The sequence below is a fragment of the Haemaphysalis longicornis genome, unplaced genomic scaffold (assembly GCF_048455015.1).
Source record: "Haemaphysalis longicornis isolate Haplotype H1 unplaced genomic scaffold, Haemaphysalis longicornis Haplotype H1 scaffold_10, whole genome shotgun sequence".
NCBI classification, from domain to species: Eukaryota; Metazoa; Arthropoda; class Arachnida; order Ixodida; family Ixodidae; genus Haemaphysalis; species Haemaphysalis longicornis.
In genome coordinates, this window is record NW_027526204.1 from 68,567,976 (window position 1) to 68,587,041 (window position 19,066).

The window sequence follows — 19,066 nt, forward strand, 5'->3', positions numbered from 1 at the left end:
CGAAACGCATGAACCGCTCGTGCTTGTCATACATCTCCTCATTGTTTAGTGCAACAAAAACTGCAGGTACATTCCAGGCAAAATATATGCAATTAACCGGCAGTGCCTGCGTTCAGTGTGTTAGGAATGCTCGTTGGGTTTTACGATAGCGAAAAAAAGTGGCAGTGCAAGAAAAAAATGGCTCGTTGGCACCTGCACATGCGGGATGAAAAGCAAGCACAAAAGGCAAGCTGGAGGTGTGTGAGCACTGCGAAGGTGGGAAATTGGAATTGCATTGGACAAACCTCCGTTGAATTCATCGCGAGGAGCGAGACGGAGCGGCGAAGAGCGTGATGGGTGGTAGCAGTAAGTGGATAACGGTGCCACAGCTCATTATGGTGAATCACTGTTCTGCACTTCCGACATCTTTCACGTTGAGTGGACCGGTTTAAATTTTTCCTAAAGCATCGGCATCAGAAACACTGCCTTGTCAGTGGATGGCAATCATGAGGCGTGCATGTGGAGGGAGGATGACGTGGTCATGAGTGATCCTATGTAGTACGTTGGGTGAAGCTTTGTTTTAGCGTTATGTCACGATCTGTGAAGACAGTTATAAACTTAACCTACAGATCAGTTATTGTACCATTTTCTGTCGAAAAGCCCATTCCTGGCATTACGTTGCTGCAGTCGTCAGGTAGTATGACGAGTGCGGCAGTGTGCATCGGGTTGTTTATGGTGATGTGCGCATTCTTCTTAATGGGGCAAGATAACCTCCTGCTGTGCCCATGTGTCTCAACTTGGCGCAGCTTTTTGCACCTTAGTCACGAATGGTTTGCTCATTGGCTCCTATGTCTAGCCTTGCCACTTTATTATGGCCATCGAAAGGTGGCTGTACGTCGGTTGTTGTCTTTGAGTTTCGCATGCATCGGGGCATGGTATCACAGTTGTTTACTGTGTTGCAAGGTTCTTCACGTCGCCGTCTTGGTCATGGTGGGCTTGGTCACGTCAGAAGTGTTGTGGGGCATTACGCAGTAGGCAAAGCAGGGGGCCCTGTCTACATCTCATTGCGACCTCCTTGAAGGATTGATGCTGCTAAAGCAACTTCGCCTCTAGAAGCTGCTGCTTTCAGCTTACCTTATGTGATCTGGGGTACCTTTCGTGGGTGACTTCGGCAAAGCTGCGGTGCTGCAAAGATCTCTACAGATAGGGCGAGGAGGAGTGGGATCTGCACTGGGCGGGCCTGCTACTCAGCCGCTGTCAAGGTTGTGAGCGGTGTGCATTGGCGAGAAAACCATTTGCAGGGGCAACAACGTAGTCCAAGTTTTTCGACAAAAACTTCGATGATTACAAACAACTTCTTGCGTTTTGCAGGCACCAGATGTCCGCCGAGCTGACCAGCGTGTACAAGCAAGCGTGTGCGGATGCTGTGGGAAGACCGGGACGTTCTTGGTCTCCAGGCTGCCTTGAAAGACCCTTCCCTGTGTCCCAGCAGCCTGCGCCTTTTCACCGGCTGCTTCTCTCTCTCATCCGTGGAAATGCTGTGCACCGCTGTCGCAGAGAGCCCCTGCATCCAAAGCCTGACGGTTTTCCTGAGAAGTGCCACGTCGGATGTCGGGGCCCATTTGGGCATGATGCTAGCGAAAAAATTAAAGCCGTTCCACTCAACGTGAAAGCTGTTGGAACTGCAGAGCAGTGATTCGTCATAATGGGCTGTAGCGCTGTTATCCACTCACTGCTACCACCCAGTGCAATTCAAATTTTTCGCCTTCGCAGTGCTCGCGTACCCCCTACCTGAAACATTGCCAGCAGGAGTTGTGTTCTTTTTGTGCTCGCTTTTCGTCCCGCACGTGCCAGAATTGCACTGCCACTTTTTTTTGCTTAGTATCGTAAAAACCAACCCAACCTGCATTACTAACTAAATGAATGCGGGCGCTGGCAGTTAGTTATGTATATTTTGCCTCAAATGTACCCGCAGTTTCCTTTGCGCTAAACAACGGGGAAATGTATGACAAGCGCCAGCGGTTCATGAGCTTCGAATGCTTTTGACTGTGTAAACCGCTTGTCTCTCGAAGGCTTTGTGGGACACTGATGGCAAAACGCCTTGTGGCTCTGCTTGGGTCCAGTGAGTGAGCTACGACGACAAGATGAGCACCTAAAGTGCTCCACACTTAAAACAGGTCTCTGAAATCCGTCACTATCGAAGACGACTTTGGCGAAAAGGGATCTTCGGAGCTAAATACTAAGACTGCTTCACAGCTTACACTGAAATGCTCCCACGGAGACGCTGTGGTCGGCGAATCGCTTTACTGCCTCCTCAAAGCAAACCAAACTCTGTCCAAGGTTCTCATGAAGTGATTGTCATGGCACATTGAACCGGTGTTGGTAGAAGAGCTGGCTGACGGGGTGCGTGAGAACGCGTTCATCACTGATTTCTCCTTTCAACATTTTGACACGGACTGTCCCTGTGAGGGGATCAGAGCTGCCGTGTGGTGTAAAGGGAGGTGCCTTCGCCGTGCTGCACGCTTTGTGCTGAGCCCAATGGTGTACAAGGACTGTGCGGAAACCTTCAAGCAGTTTGAGTACCAGCCCTCCCTGGTGCCCTGCATAATGACCACCTCTGGGATGAGCGAGCCAGAAGAAAAAGCCACCGTGAATACAGCCAAGTTGTTCGTGGAGAAAAATTACCTCATCATTAGCAGTGTTGTGAGTTCGATGTGGGCATTGTCGTGCGGATAGACCAGCTCACTGTTGATAGCTGGCTGGCCACTGCGAGGTACCTGAAAATCTCGGATGTCTGTGAAGGTTAGAGGCGGCTGTGGGCAAGAGGAGCTAGCCGTACTATCACCGCACATGACCTTGTTAAAGCGGTGTGTCGGCTACTCTACAGTCATCATCACCAGCCTATCCACGCCCACTGCAGGGCGAAGGCCTCTCCCATTAATCTCCAATTATTCGGGTCCTGTGCTAACTGCGACCAATTTATCCTCGTCTATCTATATTTCTGCCGCCCCCCGCCACGCTTGCCTTCTCTGGGGATCCACTCTGCTGCCCTTAATGACCAACGGTTGTCTTGCCTTTGCATTACATGCCCTGCCCACACCCATTTCTTCTTCCTAATTTCTACTAATATGTCCTTAACACGCGTTTGCTCCCTGACCCACTCCGCTCTCTTCTTGTCCCTAATGTTACACCCATCATCTTCCGTTCCATTGCTCGCTGAGTCGTCCTCGATTTAAGTTGAACCCTCTTAGCGAGCCTCCAAGGTTGTGCCCCGTAGGTGAGTACCGGTAAGATGGCAGCTGTCATACCCTTTCTTCCTCAGGGACAATGGTAGGCTGCCATTCATTATCTGAGAATGCCTGCCATATGCACCCCACCCCATTCTAATCCTTCTAATTATCTCTGCCTCATGGTTGGGATCTGGGGTCACTACTTGGTCTAAGTTGATATCTTGGCCAAAGTAGTAAGTAAAGTTCGCCTACTGTACAGCAGACGTCCGTTGAGGGTGCATTTCACTTATTAGGTTGCTGGAAGCGGGCATAAATTGAAGCCTGTGGCCTATAAAAAATTAAGGTGGTTCACATGCTTGGGTCTTGTGCCTTTACTTCAAAATGCACCTCGATGATGTAAAGCATTTTGCCGTTCCAATATGGGTGGAACGAGCGGTGCTTTTTTCTGGCATCAGTGTTGTGTACAAGTTTGTTTGAAACTCAAATTGAGCTGAATGGAAGAAATTTCTCGGGGGCACTTAAGTCTGCCTTTGTGTGTTGGAGGCGAAAGCTGGGTGATGCTTAGCAGCGACTTCGTTACTGCTACATTGTGTTTGCGCATTTTTCTAATCTCTTCTTTTTTTGTTTTGTCTCGGGTTGCAAATTACATCAGCAAGTAGACTGGCACATGCCACAGCTTTCCTGGAATCTAAGTTCTACACAGCTGTTCCACGCCTGTTCTACTCATGTGCCATCATGTTCAGGTGCAACACGGTATGCACTCTTCTTTAACTTTTATGCAGTGTGTTGAACTGAAAAAAAAAAAAATACCATCTCCACCAACACGAAATCTGGGGAGGGGCGAAGCGTGCAGTGTATAAGTGCATTCTTGGCGCCTTGGCGTTTTTGCCAGCGGAGATGAAAACGTTGGTGGGTACAGGTATGCAGCTTTGCTGTAAAGGTATCTTGTCTTTGAAGCACGAAGCTGTCTAGCGCGAGGCGTAAACGAGTGTCCCGGTGTTTTTTTTAATACGCGTTGCATTCTAGCTTCAGGCATAAATGAGTTTCCAGGTGTTTTAGTACCGTGACTAGATGAAACGACGATTATGACAACGATTAGGATGACGATTACGACGACGACAGGAGATGCCAGCAGCCCCAGCCCTGAAGGGGCTTCGCCCCTAAAATTTCGGTTCAGCCACAGTTCGGGTTTGGGTGAATTAATGTCGTTCCAAGTCGAGGAGGAGAAGGATAACCATCTTGATTGTTATCAGAATTTGTGTGGAGTCTTCAGTCCAGGACCCCATATGCCATTCAAGCTGCTACAACCGACCAGTTGAAGCTGGTCGCACAGGTATCAGTTGGACAAGGCACGCTTCCTGAACTCGGGAGGGTTTGAAGGGTTCGGTTTGGAGAGAGGGCGGGAGGGGCATCCACCAACTATGCCTAACAGGGTGCAGTCCGCCACAAAGAAGGAGCGGCTGGGGGAGGGAGTTTGGTCGGAGTAGTGGCAGACCCTTTCAGGGTGGGGAAAGGTGTTCGTTTGCAAGGCACGGTAGTGGTGTGCCTGCTCGATAGATGGAAATAAATCCCTTACTGAACCAGTTCACGTACCCGTTTTCAAACTTTGAACAGGTTTGGGTAGCCAAATCACTTGTAAATGTTACGTACAAATTTAAAAATAACGGTTCAGGTTGAGTTGTGGCAAAAATACCGGTTCTGTTCTGGCTTTCAATTCGGTTCCGGTTTGATACTCTGCTTTTACGTTTCCAGTTAATAGTTGTGCAAAGTGGGTGCATTAGGCTCTCAAGGCTTGCGATTCCTGGTGCCCGAGTTATATGTGTTGCAAAAAAAGCAACCGATGGAAACGCTGTGTTTCCTCAGCGTCATTGTAACGTTCCTTTTCCCTTTGCTTCCTTTTCTTCCTCAGGGAAATTATTCAGGGGCACGAGAAATCGCCCTAGTCAGCCCTGCGTATACTTCATTAGCATAAATGTTCTTTCTTGTGTATTTAGTATGCACACATTATTCATGTAGTCCTCAGAAGATGTTCCCCTCGCACTTTTGATGATTTTTAGGGCCCTTTCTCTGTCAAACCTGGCTGTCTGTTTGGTATCTGCCGAGGCCACTATAAATGCTCAGCAGTGATAGTGCCTCTAATAGCCAAAATAAAAGCTCTCTCTCTCTCTCTCTCTCTCTCTCTCTCTCTCTCTCTCTCTCTCTCTCTCTCTCTCTCTCTCTCTCTCTCTCTCTCTCTCTCTCTCTCTCTCTCTCTCTCTCTCTCTCTCTCTCTCTCTCTCTCTCTCCAATAGCTGCATCAGTAAGGGTGCTCATGCCCTTTTGGCGCAGCCTGATATTCACGTTGCTGGCTAAGCTATGGCTTTCTTTGTCGAAAACTTTGTGCACAAGCTGGGTTGCTGCCGAGCACGTACTGCAGAAGAAAACAACAACCTTGCATGAGAAACTCAAATAACTGTGCCCCCCCCCCCCCCTGCTGCCTTCTTCGAATTCCCCTTTCAGTGCTTTTCACACACAACCAAGCCACCTACTACATACGTCAAGCGCTAACTAATTAGCTTTCTGCCACGTAACCTTTTTCATCATCAAATAGCCAACCTCCTGGGCCCTTGCGTACTGTCAGGTGTGGGGTGGTCACCCAAACATCCAGCGCACGCACTGGTCCTGTCCTCGTGCCACTCATTCATGACATCATCTACAGTACAGCCCACATATAGTGCAGCTAGTTTTAACGAAATCCCAGCTATAATGAACAAATATTCGTTTCCGTTACCATTAATTTGTATACATAGATTTTATGTCCAGATATAGTGAAAAATGAGTATGACGAACTGATTTCTGTTTCCTAATGTGTTCGTTATAAGCGGGCTGGACTGCATCCCCCGACGCTTTAGTGGGCACAGTAGTCTTAAACCAAAAAACTTTATTTTTACAGTTATGACGAGGAAAATTGGGGCACGTATGTAGTCCTGCATTCTGATTGTAGATATAAAATCTCTTTTGTGTAAAATGACTATATTCAAATTTATTTGGATTTTTATATTGGATTTTTTGACAGCTTTTGTAAAAACTGCTGTAGGAATGCCGCCAAACAAGGTACAAGTGAACTGTGCACTAATCAAGGAGTGCAATAAGACTAGAATATTCTATCTAATCTGTTGTGGAAGTTACAACCATTTGAAGTTTGGGCCTAGAACGTGAGAACTAGAAAAACCAGTTTTGCCTTCCAGGCCCAAACTTCAAACTTCTGCTCTTTTCATTCCTTTAGTAACACACAGTATCATGGACTCCAAAGGGACCCCAAAATGTTCGGTAATCGCCTGCCTTGGAGTGTGCTGGTTGTCTGGTATCACTCATAACGATTGAGTGTGAAAACGCTTCTTGTGCCAACTAATCAGCGGCTTCGTTTCGTCGCACAACTATGTGGGAAGGGAGCTACTGGAAGCGAACGCAAAGGCTGTTTTCCTTGAGCTGTTCAACCATTGTTGACGTAAGCAGCGTTGGCACCTTCTGTCTATGGGAACTCCAAAGTTACGGCTGCTTTAGAGTTTATTATAATGACCCCACGCGGTAATCCAAGCGAATTAATCTTACTCGGCGCTTCCTGAATCGCAACACGCTCTGCCATAATGGATGACATCATGCATGTAGTCGAGACGACGAGTTCAGAAAATGTTTAAGGCTGATCCGTGTCAGTTTCAGGGCACATGTTAAGAAAATCAGGTGACAGAGTTGAAATTGTGGCTTATTAGAGGTGAGCCTCTGCAAAGGTGGCGCTCAAATAGTTAGTACAGAGATTGCCAGTTGTGAAACACGGAATAGAAAACAAATGTTGTTCTGCGGTGGTAATAATATATTCTTCTTACCAAAGCCACTGCGAGAAAGTGAACGTTTTGTGTAGCGGGGTCCGCAGTCCAGGACTACCATAGTCCAGGTACCCGTGAGCCTTTAGCTGCAGCCCTGGCGCGGGTTCTGTGAATTTTTCAGTGAACTATGTAGTTTAGTATTATAATCTCCATTTCTGAAATTGTGCTGTATAAAAACTTTAATTGCTGAAATTGGTCAGAGGGGTATGTTATTGCAAACAATGCACAAAAACGCAAATGTGCTTATTTTGTATGTTTTTCAAAAGCGTAAAGGCCAACTTCACTCAAAATTTCGACCTCTCGAAACCATGCATATTTTCGTGTAGTCTGCCTAAAAGCATTGCAAAGTACAAAATATGACCGCTGAACCACACGTATCCAAGGCGCAAACGACCATCGAAAATCGCCGATTTTAATACCGAAAAGAAACTGAGAAGAGCACAGCCATAACGGTCGGGCTGAAGTGACGTTCCAGCCGGCCCATCCGACGACCCCCAAACGCGCCCAGTGGAGCTTGACCGGTTCTCCTGGCTTCTGAAGGAAAAAGGCACCCGGCCGGCCACAACACGTACCTTTTCTTTCCTCCATGTATACATATATTTGTATAGTTTTCCTCAGGATTGCGACCAAAACAATAACGCTTGAGAATCAATTAATGCAAATATGTGTGTTTAGAACACGGTAAATGTACGTGTCTATGTGTGAATTGACTCTCAAAAGAGTCTCAATAAAACAAAATGCCGAACACCTGTTACTCGCATCGTGTCAAATCCTTTTCACAATTTTCTCGTAATCTTCAGCCACCCTTGTTACTTACATTTGCTGCTATTTGAAAATATTTTATGTGATATCACACTTAAAAAATGAAATAGCCAGTCTCTAACAAAAAAAAAAAAAGAACTGCGTGTGTCAACTCTGCTGAGCGGTTGACAAACGCTTTTCTATTCATTAAAAGGGAAACATAGCCTAGACGCAGTGGAAATATTCGCAGGTTTCGTAAAAACTCACCTTCTCTCATTTTTTTTTCTTTTTCTGACGCGCAAACGAAATTCGCGCGTCAAATGACAAGCGCACGTTCGGCGTATCTGCGCTTCGCGTTACGTTGGTTTCGCATTCCAACGGCGATCACTTTCGCTTTGCCAACGGCGGCGTCGCTCCATCGCCATCGAGATCAATCCGAGCAAAGCGAGCCTTTGCCCGCGCGCTAGAACGCGCCATCGTTCGCGTGGTTGCGTTTAGTTTCTCTTACGTGATTTTCAAAAGTGCGCAACGAAGCACGTTCCAGCGTGCTCCAAAAGTCAACTCGGACCATGCGGAGCCCTCGACGCTGAAAAACGCCGGAATTCGGGGCGACGCGCAGCCCAACTCGGCGCCGGCCAGCGCCAGCACAAAGAACCGCGTAGGACCACGTTGTTGTGGGTTCAACAAGGTATGTCGGCGTGAACATTTTTGACAGTTTTCGTCGCAATTGCCGCGTCGCGCGGTCGCTGGCTCGATCCGAGGCGGGTTCGAAGCGTCGGGACGCGTTTCGCGCACATGCCGGTCGCTGGCGACGACGCACGTGGTTCCCGCACGCCTGAAGTTTCAAATTTGCTCCTTGCTGCCTCCGGCGGCAGTTGTTTAGGTTTCGGACGAAAGCTGGGATGTTGCGTTTCTTTGTCGTCGCGGTTGGAACGAGCCGAAAGTTACGATGCGCGCTGCGCGTCTTGCCGGAGTCGCGGAAAAAAAAGAAAAGCGGCTCGGAAAAGTGTAACAGTACGCGTGCACTACGCGGATCGTTTTTACTACGCAGCCAACAATGACTTCGGGCTCGCGCAAGACGGCGTTCTTGGATGGCCGGCGTCGTGTCGCCGCTACCGCTCGGTCGTGGTGGTGATTTCGGGGCATTCCGCTCATCTCACGTAGTTCGTATCGGCCGTGTTGTTTCGCGAGCGAGAAGCGAAAGTTGCCCTCGCCGCCGGCTGTCAACCGCCCGGAATGGTGTGCGCCGTGTTGTTCATTGTGTGCGCGGTTGTTTCTTCCTTGAAGGCGCCCGTATCGCCATCGTTTGTCTTCCACCGAGCCGTTGGCGATACGGGGAGACCGATAAGCGTGACAAAAGCTGTATTTACGCGCTGCTTCCCTGATTCGTTAAAAATTTGTCACCGAGCCGCGTATCTTCGCTCGGGGCGTCGGTTGGGGTCCATCTTGTTTGCTTGTTTTTGTTTGTTCTTCTCGGGCCATCGCCGAGGCGGTCGGTTGTCGGGCTAACGAACCGGCGTGCGTGATTTCACCGCATCGCCGGTGTGTTTCCGATATTTCCGAATAAAGTTTTTGAGTGTTTTTCGAAAGTGCTTTTCTCTAAAAATTTAAAACTGCGTGGTGTAGTGATTGTGTTATCGTGCGCAACTTTATCGAATTAGCGTGCATGTTGGTTGTCATCTCCTTTGTGCGACGCGCACACGCTGGTTTTTGGTAAATGGCGCTTGACCATTTTTTTTTTCGGCTGTGTTCGCCTAGATGGGGTGTCGAAACTTCTCCGACCGACCGAGGACAGATCACGCCGGCGTTTTTTTTTTTTTTTTTTTTTTTCTCTGTTGCCTAATGTCTTGCAGGTTCGTGAGACAGCTGCTGCAATCTTCGTCGTATCAAAACGGTTCGCGATATGTTTTGGTTCGATTGTGCGCGAGTTCACTGAAACCGTCGGTTTTGTGTTTTTCTTTTTGTGTGTTCTTATCCGCAAGTAGGCAAAATGTTGATTCACGTGCTCTACTGCCCTTAGCTGACTAAGCGCGATTCGTAATGTTGTGAACGCTAAGCTGCATGCCGGAAACTAACAGCTACAATTCAAAATGTCGAGCGCCTGACTTGAAGTTTAGAATGTCGCTTTTATGTTTACGAATTATCTTGTGAGCACGGTATTGATCACTACATCCAAGGGAGAATTAAAAAAAAAAAAAGGTTTCAGAAAGAATATTAAATTAAACAGAACTAGGCTGCTAGAATGTTAGTACGTTGAACTTGTCATTAATTTGCTTTTGAAAGGCAAGATGAATTGTTTTGCGTGTGAGGAGTTATGTTGGGCCTTTGTTTAACTGCTGAGCATAAGTGAAGATATATTCTGTAACACCTTTTTATTTTGTACGATGTTTTATAGGTTATACATAATGGCTTTGTGTTCATGGACGCAGGTTGAGTGCATAGAAAACTATTTTGAAACGATCTGCATTTTTTTTTTTTCGTTGTGATCTGCAAAATTCATGTACAGCAACTGATTTCTTCAGGGAAAATGTAGTAGTGCTTGTAGGTAGGATTTTAAATGCACGTTGGAGAAACCTTTTGCCGTGTTAACTGGCCAGTAGATACCTAAACTAACATTATGGGGATTGACAGGTAAAAGCTGAACTCCCAGTTTTTAGTAATTTTGATCCGAAGGGCGAGATTTTGCGCATTTGCTGTGAAACTCAGTGTAGAAGGCACTGCTGTTTCACCCACTGATATCAGAACAAAACAGGCTTATAATGTCGCTTCCCCGTAGCGAAAGCATTATCTTAATTGGTTAGAAATTCATAGTGCATGGGTAAGTAACGTCAGCGTTGGCTTAGAGGTCCAAATACTTGCAATGGCTGTTGCAAATAGGTATATTTTTGTATTATGCATATGAAAACTTTGCAATGGCTGTTGCAAATAGGTATATTTTTGTATTATGCATATGAAAACTTTGATTGCACGATTATAAATGGGTGTCTACTGGACCTTGCAAATAACCTCCCCTAGCGCATAAGGAGGACAAAATACAAGTTTGGCTCATTCAAGAGACCGCCTCGTTCCGGTAGCAATGCTACCAGTTTTAATGCAAGCTCCCGACAACTAAGCTACCTATTAAAGAAAACTGAAAAAGTAGTCCCCGTGATACTTGACATGCCTGATAATTTGCTACCACAACTCCAGAGCGCTGCCCTAGGGTAACCTGCCGCCTCTAGCCTCTTTAACTGACCTTCGAAGCTCTCATTCACAATATGGTGGCAGGAGTGGGTTAAGGCTGAGCGCAATGCAGAAAAACACGCTTCGTTCTTCACTAATTTAACTAATTTAGAGTGTCCTGAGCCATAACTTAGGAGGGGTTTCTCAGAGCGAGGTTTCTCATCCAACAGACATGCCCTACCTGGAGGTCGAGCAACTGCAACTCTTGGTGTTGTGGAAGCTCGACAGCAAACTTCAACCCGAAACCACTTTCTCGGAACACTTTCAAAAGATCGACGTCTTCTTCTCAGCAAAAACCCATAAACTAGACCTTCCCTTCAGGGCCATTGTTTCTGAACGAGGTTCTTGGCACCGGGTAGTGTCGGGGTTCCTACAGCAGATCCTGTCTAGCTTAGCCATTATTGACCCCTTTCGGGTTCCTAATTCAGGCCGAATTGTGGAATTCTTGAAGCTAGACAGTGCTGACGTTGAAGACCTTTTTTTATTCCCTGCCACAAGCTGAGCTAATGAAAAGCGTGAAGAGCGTAATGAAGAGCTGAGCTAATGAAAAGCGTAATGAAACCTGTTCATCATTGTCGAAGACAATGATGAACAGGTCTTCATGAGCCGCTGTGGCATTTCTGTTGAGTCCTTTTTGGAGCAACTGCAACTCTTGGTGTTGTGGAAGCTCGACAGCAAACTTAAAACCGAAACCGTTTTGTTTTTCTCGGACTACTTCCAAAAGATCAATGGCCATGCGTGGTAATTCATCAGAGTTCACAAAGGCAAGGTAATCATCCACATATCTAAAAATGTTACTTGCCATGTCACACAGGTTCCGCTCAATGGCACGGTCAACCCTGCTAAGAAAAAATATCGCTGAGTACTGGCGCAACACACGATCCAATACAAACACTGGATCTTTGCACAAACAACGACCCCTCCTCAGTCTACAAAAGTGGACTGCAGGTAGAAAGTGAGAAGTTCCAAAAAGGACTCAACAGAAATGCCACAGCGGCTCATGAAGACCTGTTCATCATTGTCTTCGACAATGATGAACAGGTTTCATTACGCTTTTCATTAGCTCAGCTTGTGGCAGGGAATAAAAAAAGGTCTTCAACGTCAGCACTGTCTAGCTTCAAGAATTCCACAATTCGGCCTGAATTAGGAACCCGAAAGGGGTCAATAATGGCTAAGCTAGACAGGATCTGCTGTAGGAACCCCGACACTACCCGGTGCCAAGAACCTCGTTCTGAAACAATGGCCCTGAAGGGAAGGTCTAGTTTATGGGTTTTTGCTGAGAAGAAGACGTCGATCTTTTGAAAGTGTTCCGAGAAAGTGGTTTCGGGTTGAAGTTTACTGCCGAGCTTCCACAACACCAAGAGCTGCAGTTCCTGGACCTCCAGGTAAGCCATGTCTGTTGGATGTACTTGCCTCGCTCTGAGAAACCCCTCCCAAGTTATGGCTCAGGACATTCTAAATTAGTGAAGAATGGAGTGTGTTTTTCTGTGTTGCGCTCAGCCTTAACCTACTCCTGCCACCATACTGTGAATGAGAGCTTCGAAGCTCAGTTAAAGAGGCTAGAGGCGGCAGGTTACCCTAGGGCAGCGCCCTGGAGTTGTGGTAACAAGTTGATCAGGCATGTCAAGTCTCGCGGGGACCCTGATAAGGAAAGAAAAAAATCGTATTGAATTAAACTGGCCGTGATACCCTATGTGCACTGTACGTCGCTTGGTTTGAAGAACTTTGCCAGTGGGTATGGTGTCACAGTGGTTTTTTTCCGCCGCACGTAAATTGGAGGGAATGTGCGCTGCCGTGCAAAGAAAGGCTTCGTTGGCAGAAAGGACAGCAAAATCGGGGTGTGGCAGAAACCACGAGCACAGGTATGTGGACTGCCAGATCGGCGTAGTGTACCAAGTCCCTCTTCTGTGCGACGCATCATACATAGGGCAGACTGGTAGGTGTGCTAATGTTAGATTGCGAGAGCATGCGCTCAAGCTCCTTTGACAAACGTCCGCGACAGCCTCTGCCCTCACATTGCCACACGTGCGGCTGCCACCCGGTGTTTCAGGAAACTGATTTTTGTTACCAAGCACCCGAAGCAGTTACACCGAGAGATAGTTGAAGCCTGTCACATTAGCAAGAGGGGCGAAAAGTGCGTGAGCCACCCTTCATTGGCGCTTACTGATAAGGATGTCCAGTTCATGGATAACGACAAATAAGTCCTGTTCCCTTTTTTCTTTTATCTGGTTTTGTTTGTTTTTGTATGCTACTTTGACACGTGCGGCGTTGTTTGCCTTCGGTATAAATGTTTGTGGCGGGTTTTCAATAAATCCAGTTGAGAGTCAGCACCTGTCCTGTGGTGATTCTTCTGTCTGTCCCGTTCTTTGCGCTGTGATTAAGTAAGAACTTTCGTAGCCCATAAAGCACGTTTGGGACATGCCCATGGTCCTAAAACGTCCCTTAGTTGAATGTCCACGTTAAGTGGCAGTCCCGAAGACACTGTGAGGGACACTCTTTGAGCACTGAATCGAGCACATTCACAGAGCAGGTGCTGGAGGGTTTCTCGCACATCGCAGTGTGGGCAGAGTGGCCACGTAGTTCGTTCCATCTTAAAGAGGAAGTTGCGCGCGTATGCGACATTCAACCGCATGCGATGTAGAATTGCTTCTACCCGCTTGGAGAGTCCTGCTGGCATTTCGAATTTGCAGTTTGTATCAATGGAAGATAACGGCGTGTAATAATGTGGTACGGCATCCCCCCAGGCTGCGCGCTGCATGTTCCATGCCACGCTAGATGCAAGGGCAGATGCATCTTTCCTGGAGAATGGTATGGATATTGCCGATGCACGATGGTTATGCGCAACAGATGCAGCAATGTCCGCCTTCACATTGCCGGTTATCCGACAATGGGCTTGAATCCACTGAACTGCTATGTAATGGTGTGCTTGTAGAACTTGGAGATGTAAAGCGTGTATGTGAGACACAAGCTGGTCTTTTGGAAAAGATGCTAGACATTGAAGGGCAACCCTGGAGTCCGTGAAGATAGCCCTCTTATGCAGCCCTCTCATGATGTGAGCGAAAGCCACCCTCAGAGCTGCAAGTTTGGTATCCATAGTTGGCGTTTTGTGACTGAGCATGGTGCTGATGTCGCCTTTGCAATTCCCTTTAACACTGCTTCATATTCTCGGATTTGCTGCTCTGCAACTTTCTGCGTGTTTGGAAGAGCAGCAGGAGCAGTCGAATTATACTTTTTGTATAAACATTTGCTGCTGTCTTCAACCAAGACATTCCAGGCATAAATGCCTACAGTATCTTGGCACTGTTGTTGTCCGCCTGACGGGCCTTTCCACTCTAGCGTAACACTCGTATGAGAGTGTTATGGAAGTCAGTGGGATGCTATTTTGATCCAGACTGGGAGACACTGGGTCTGATTAGCGATTTGTAGTAGGGAATGACGTTGTAGCATCCTTGCCTGCCAAGGAGCTGGTAATAATCCTTTTTTAGTAAAAGCGGGGTTGTGTGTCGCCTACTGGGGTAAGGAGCGGATGGCATATACACCCCTTGGCCCACTCCTGAAATAAGAAGGGGAGGTGCATGTTTATGAATGCACCCATTGTTGCAATCTGGGTTCCTAATACTGAGACACTGGGAAGAGAAATGAACCGGGGGTTGTACATGCTGCTTGTTCATTAAAGGCCAACTGCACTCAAATTTCACCGCATCCAAATTTACTTTGAACGTACAGTACGCACCACCAAGCCAACTGGACCCGCCGCGGTGGCTCAGTGGCTCGTAGCGCTGCTGAGCACGAGGTCACAGGTTCGATTCCCGGCCGCGGCGGCCGCTTTTCTGATGGAGGCGAAAAGCAAAAACGCCCGTGTGTACAAGATTTCGGCGTACGTAAAAGATACCGAGGTGGTCAAAATTAAGCCAAACCAACTGGGTCATGACTGGTAGCCTCGTGAAATGCGTAATGAGTTATATGCGTTTGAAATAGCTCCGTCGTAGCTGACGCTGCCCCTGCCGGCGGTTCGCACAAACAGCCATGAAGTGGAAGTGACATTGCGGCCAGCCCTGCACTTTTTTGTACGGCCAGACAGGAGAACCGGTTGAACTCTGCTGGGTGCATTTCTCCTACGGCTGAGGTGAGGGCAAAGCGTTGCGTGCAGATTTTTATCAAGCAGCAGGCTGCACGCAGACGCTTGCTTGCTGGCTGGGCTGGCAGCAACATCACTTCGGCCTGGCCGTAAGGGCAGCGCTCTTCTCAATTTCTCTTGAAAAATCTCCTATTTTTGATGGTCATTTGCACCGCAGATACGCATATTTCAGCTTTTATATTTTGCATCTTGCAGTCTTTGTAGGCAGACTATACGGAAATAACGTTTTCAAGAGGTTGAAATTTTGAGTGCAGTTGGCCTTTAAGTGGTGTGTATATGCTGGTTCAACCAACTGCGAGCGTTTTTGGCACAAGTCAGAGCAAATGTAATTGATTCAAAATTTAACTGCGCGAAAGACAGATACAAGAAAGGACACAGATGAACGCTCGTCCGTGTCCTTTCTTGTATCTGTCTTTCGTGCAGTTAAATTTTGAATATGAACCCCTTCCAACTCGCCCAGCTGTCTCTCATTCAAATGTAATTGTGCCTCATTATGTTGCAAGCTGCTCTGATCTCCTCCTCCTCCTCCTCCTCCATTTTATTTTTATTTTTATTGTTTTCTATTTTGGCCTGTGTGTGCTGGAAATACCATGGACGGTCTGCTTTATGCACTGTCGGTCACGGCACCGCTCGAAGCTGGTGTAACTATCTGCCTTTGGTTTTTAGGAGATTGTACCCCTTTGCCAGAAAGGGTAGGGTGGAGGCAAACTGAGTGAGTGGTACAAAAAAGTATCTGCCTACCAAAACTTATCGCCGAGTGGACTAGAATGCAAGGCCTGCCAGCATTTGCTTACCTCTTTGAACAGGCTTAGAGATGAGCGGTTTCAGCGCTGCAGTTTCTCTGGGGTGCCACTTTGAGCTGGCTGCCCGAGAGGCAGCTTGAGGAATGAGCGAGTTGCTGGTGAGATCCCTTTTTGTGCCGTGTGTGGCTGAAAAACCAGCGTATTGTGCGAGGTTTCGCTGCCCGGTGCTGTGTTTCTGGGTGCGGGCATTGGCGAAGCATGCCCACACCGTCAGACCTGTCAAACGAGAGCTACTCAAGTTTGTGGACAGGTAGCGGGAGCTCCCTTGGCTAGCTTGTTTCTCCTGTGTAGCTTGTGTAAGCAGCTGTGGCTCGCAAGAAGAGCTGCAATACCGTAGTTGCAGTCACTGTAACCTAATTAGATTGGAGGGGTTCGACAGGTCCCCTTTGTTCATCATCATCAGCAGCAACCTATCTATGCCAACTATAAATCTCCAATTTTCCCGGTCCTGTGCTAACTGTGACCAAATTTATCCGTGCAAACTTCTTGATCTCATCTGCCCAACCTTCTGCCGCCCCCTGCCACGCTTGACTTCTCTAGGGATCCACTCTGTTGCCATTAACGACCTACAGTTATCTCGCCTTCGCATTACATGCCTGCCCCCGCCCATTTCTTCTTAATTACTACTAATATGTCCTTAACACACGTTTGTTTCCTGACCCACTGAGCTCTCTTCTTGTCCCTTAATGTTACACCTGTCATCTTCCGTTTCATTGCTCGCTGAGTCGTCCTCAATTAAAGTTGAATAACACTCTTAGTGAGCCTCCAAGTTTCTGCCCCTTAGGTGAGTACCGGTAAGATGCAGCTGTAAAAAAAAAAAAAATCCGCGTGTTGATGGAATTGCAGAAGGGCTTGGGGTGCGGCTTGATCCCGGCAAACCATTGCCAGTAACGCACTCCCTCATCAGAGCAGGATTGGCCACCCTGGTGTAGTAATGGCCACAACCACCCATGAATGCGCCAATTAATCCCCTGTGTTACATTTTCTTTTTTGTTTAGTTGTCATGCCGTGGAAACCGTCTCCTTAGGACGTAGCAAATAGACTTCCTAACACGATCCCCAGATTGCCGTGGTGTGCCGCAGAACTATTCTCCTCCAAGAGCAGACATCGTCGTTTAACCACCAGAACTTGTTCCTAATTGCTTCAAGGCCGATTAGGGCCAGCTCTTGGAGATCTTTCAAGTGCAGAGCACTTTAGGGGCTCGCCTTGTCGTCGTAGCTCGCTCGCAGGACCCAAGTAGAGCCACACAGTGTTCTGTCGTTGCGGCATCCCACAGAGGCTTCGAAAGCCATAGTCATAAGTGTTTGAAACCCGTGAACTGCTGGCGCTGTCATACATCTCCCTATTGTTTAGGGCAGAGGAAACTGCAGGTACATTCGAGGCAAAATATACATAACCAACTGCCAGCGCCTGCATTCATTCAGCTAGGAATGCTGGTTGGGTTGGTTTTTACAATTGTAAGCGAAAAGCGAAAAAAAGTGGCAGTGCAACGCCGGCACTTTCGGGAGGAAAAGTGAGCACAGAGAGAACAGAACTCCCGCTGGCGCCGTTTCAAGCAGGGGGCGTGCGGGCACTACGAAGGCGGGAGATTTGAAATGTGTTGGGCAAACCTCCGTTGAATTCATTAGGAGAGTAATGAGACAGGACGGCGAAGAGTGTGATGGGTGGTAAGAGTGGGCGGATAACGGTGCCACAGCCCATTGCTGCGAATCACTGCTCTGCACTTGCGACAGCTTTCGCATGGAGTGGAACGGCTTTATAATTATATTTCTCCTCTGATTACCTGCAGGTCGCGGCGCCATGCTTGCACCTGTAGGGGAGGGCGTGGGTGCCAACTGGGATGCCCGCAGCCCGGCACCACCCCCCAAAAGCGGCGGGAAGCGCAAAGGAGGCGGAGGCAATGGCGGCAACAATGGGACGTGGAGTCCGCGCAGCTGCCTGCTGGTGCGGGACTTCCTGGTGCCCTGCCTCGACAGCGGCTGCTACGGTGACGACCTGCAGTGGCTCAACCGGCGGAGGGGCGTCTTCCTCATCCGATGGACACACCAGGGAAGCAAGAGCTTCAACCGCGAGGGACCCAACGTCTTCCGGGTGGGTGGACGGGGGTCATTCGCCCAGTGTTACATAATAATAATAGTTCCTTTATTTTCCATCCGAAATTGATGAGGGAGATCAGAAAAAAAAAAAGCTGGGAGATAAGAGGGAAAAAAAAACAAAAAAAACAGCTCGACTAGTTTCCCACTCCGCATTGAGGAAAAATACGCACAGATACAAAGAAAAATCGGCAAACAGGGCAGAATGCATCGTGCGCATACACTTTGCACAGATAAAAAAATAAAATACAATAACTAACACGTGATTGTTTGAACAAAATTATCATGACTAGAAAAACAGCCTTTCTCATTCCACATGTTGGGTCTTTATACGAGATTTAAAGCAATGTGCCGATATATAGAAACACACAACCATGTACACATGCATAGATAAAGTTACATATATAGTACATATATGCATACAAATATACATACACGCCTACATGTACACCTGCACAGAAAAATTAACATAGAGTATGTTACGTATCGCCTAAGTTCATGTTTCCTTCCGTAAAAAATGCCTTCAGTGCTGTTGTTGTCATAATTTCTAAGCATACCTGATTATTACTGCAAAAGTTGAGTAGTTTCGGAAGTGTACATTTCAGTTCTTCCTGTCCTCTCTCTCCATCGACTAGTAACCACTCGAACAAAGCGGAAATTGGGTTGGTTGCTTCGTTGTTGCAAACTCGTGGAAGCGGCACATTGACGCGACAAGCTGCGTCGTCCCATTGGCCGTCTTCTGTCCAGTCTCTCCATTGCTTCCACAAGTTTGCAGCGATGTGGCAGCCGGCCCGAATTTGCCCTACTTCTCCCCCAACTTCAGTATTGGCTGCTGCGGTGAGATTGAGCCATTCGAAAAAGTGTTCACCACTTCTGTTTGACGGGAAACCCTTTAAGAGCTTCTGATCTGCAAAATTGGAGATGAAAGCACAAAATCAACTACCCCTCTGTCCAGACGACAACGATGGGGGCTTTTGCAATATGAAGTCCTACACCA

At 47.6% G+C, this 19,066-nt stretch overlaps 1 protein-coding gene across 3 annotated transcripts in view; it reads left to right on the plus strand.

The window, feature by feature from the left end:
* Positions 1-8,206: 8,206 nt before the first annotated feature.
* Positions 8,207-19,066, plus strand: part of LOC144158678 (uncharacterized) — a 50,955-nt gene continuing 40,095 nt past the window's right edge. For 2 of the 3 annotated variants that reach the window (XR_013320162.1, XM_077689714.1), the window contains exons 1-2: positions 13,784-13,843; positions 17,766-18,067. Coding sequence is in view for 2 of the 3 variants with exons in the window: in XM_077689714.1 (XP_077545840.1) it covers positions 13,792-13,843; positions 17,766-18,067 (354 nt within the window). In the remaining variant the exon portion in view is untranslated. Of the gene's footprint in view, positions 8,502-13,783; positions 13,844-17,765; positions 18,068-19,066 lie in introns of those variants that run through there. The other variant, XM_077689715.1, reaches the window with a different exon arrangement.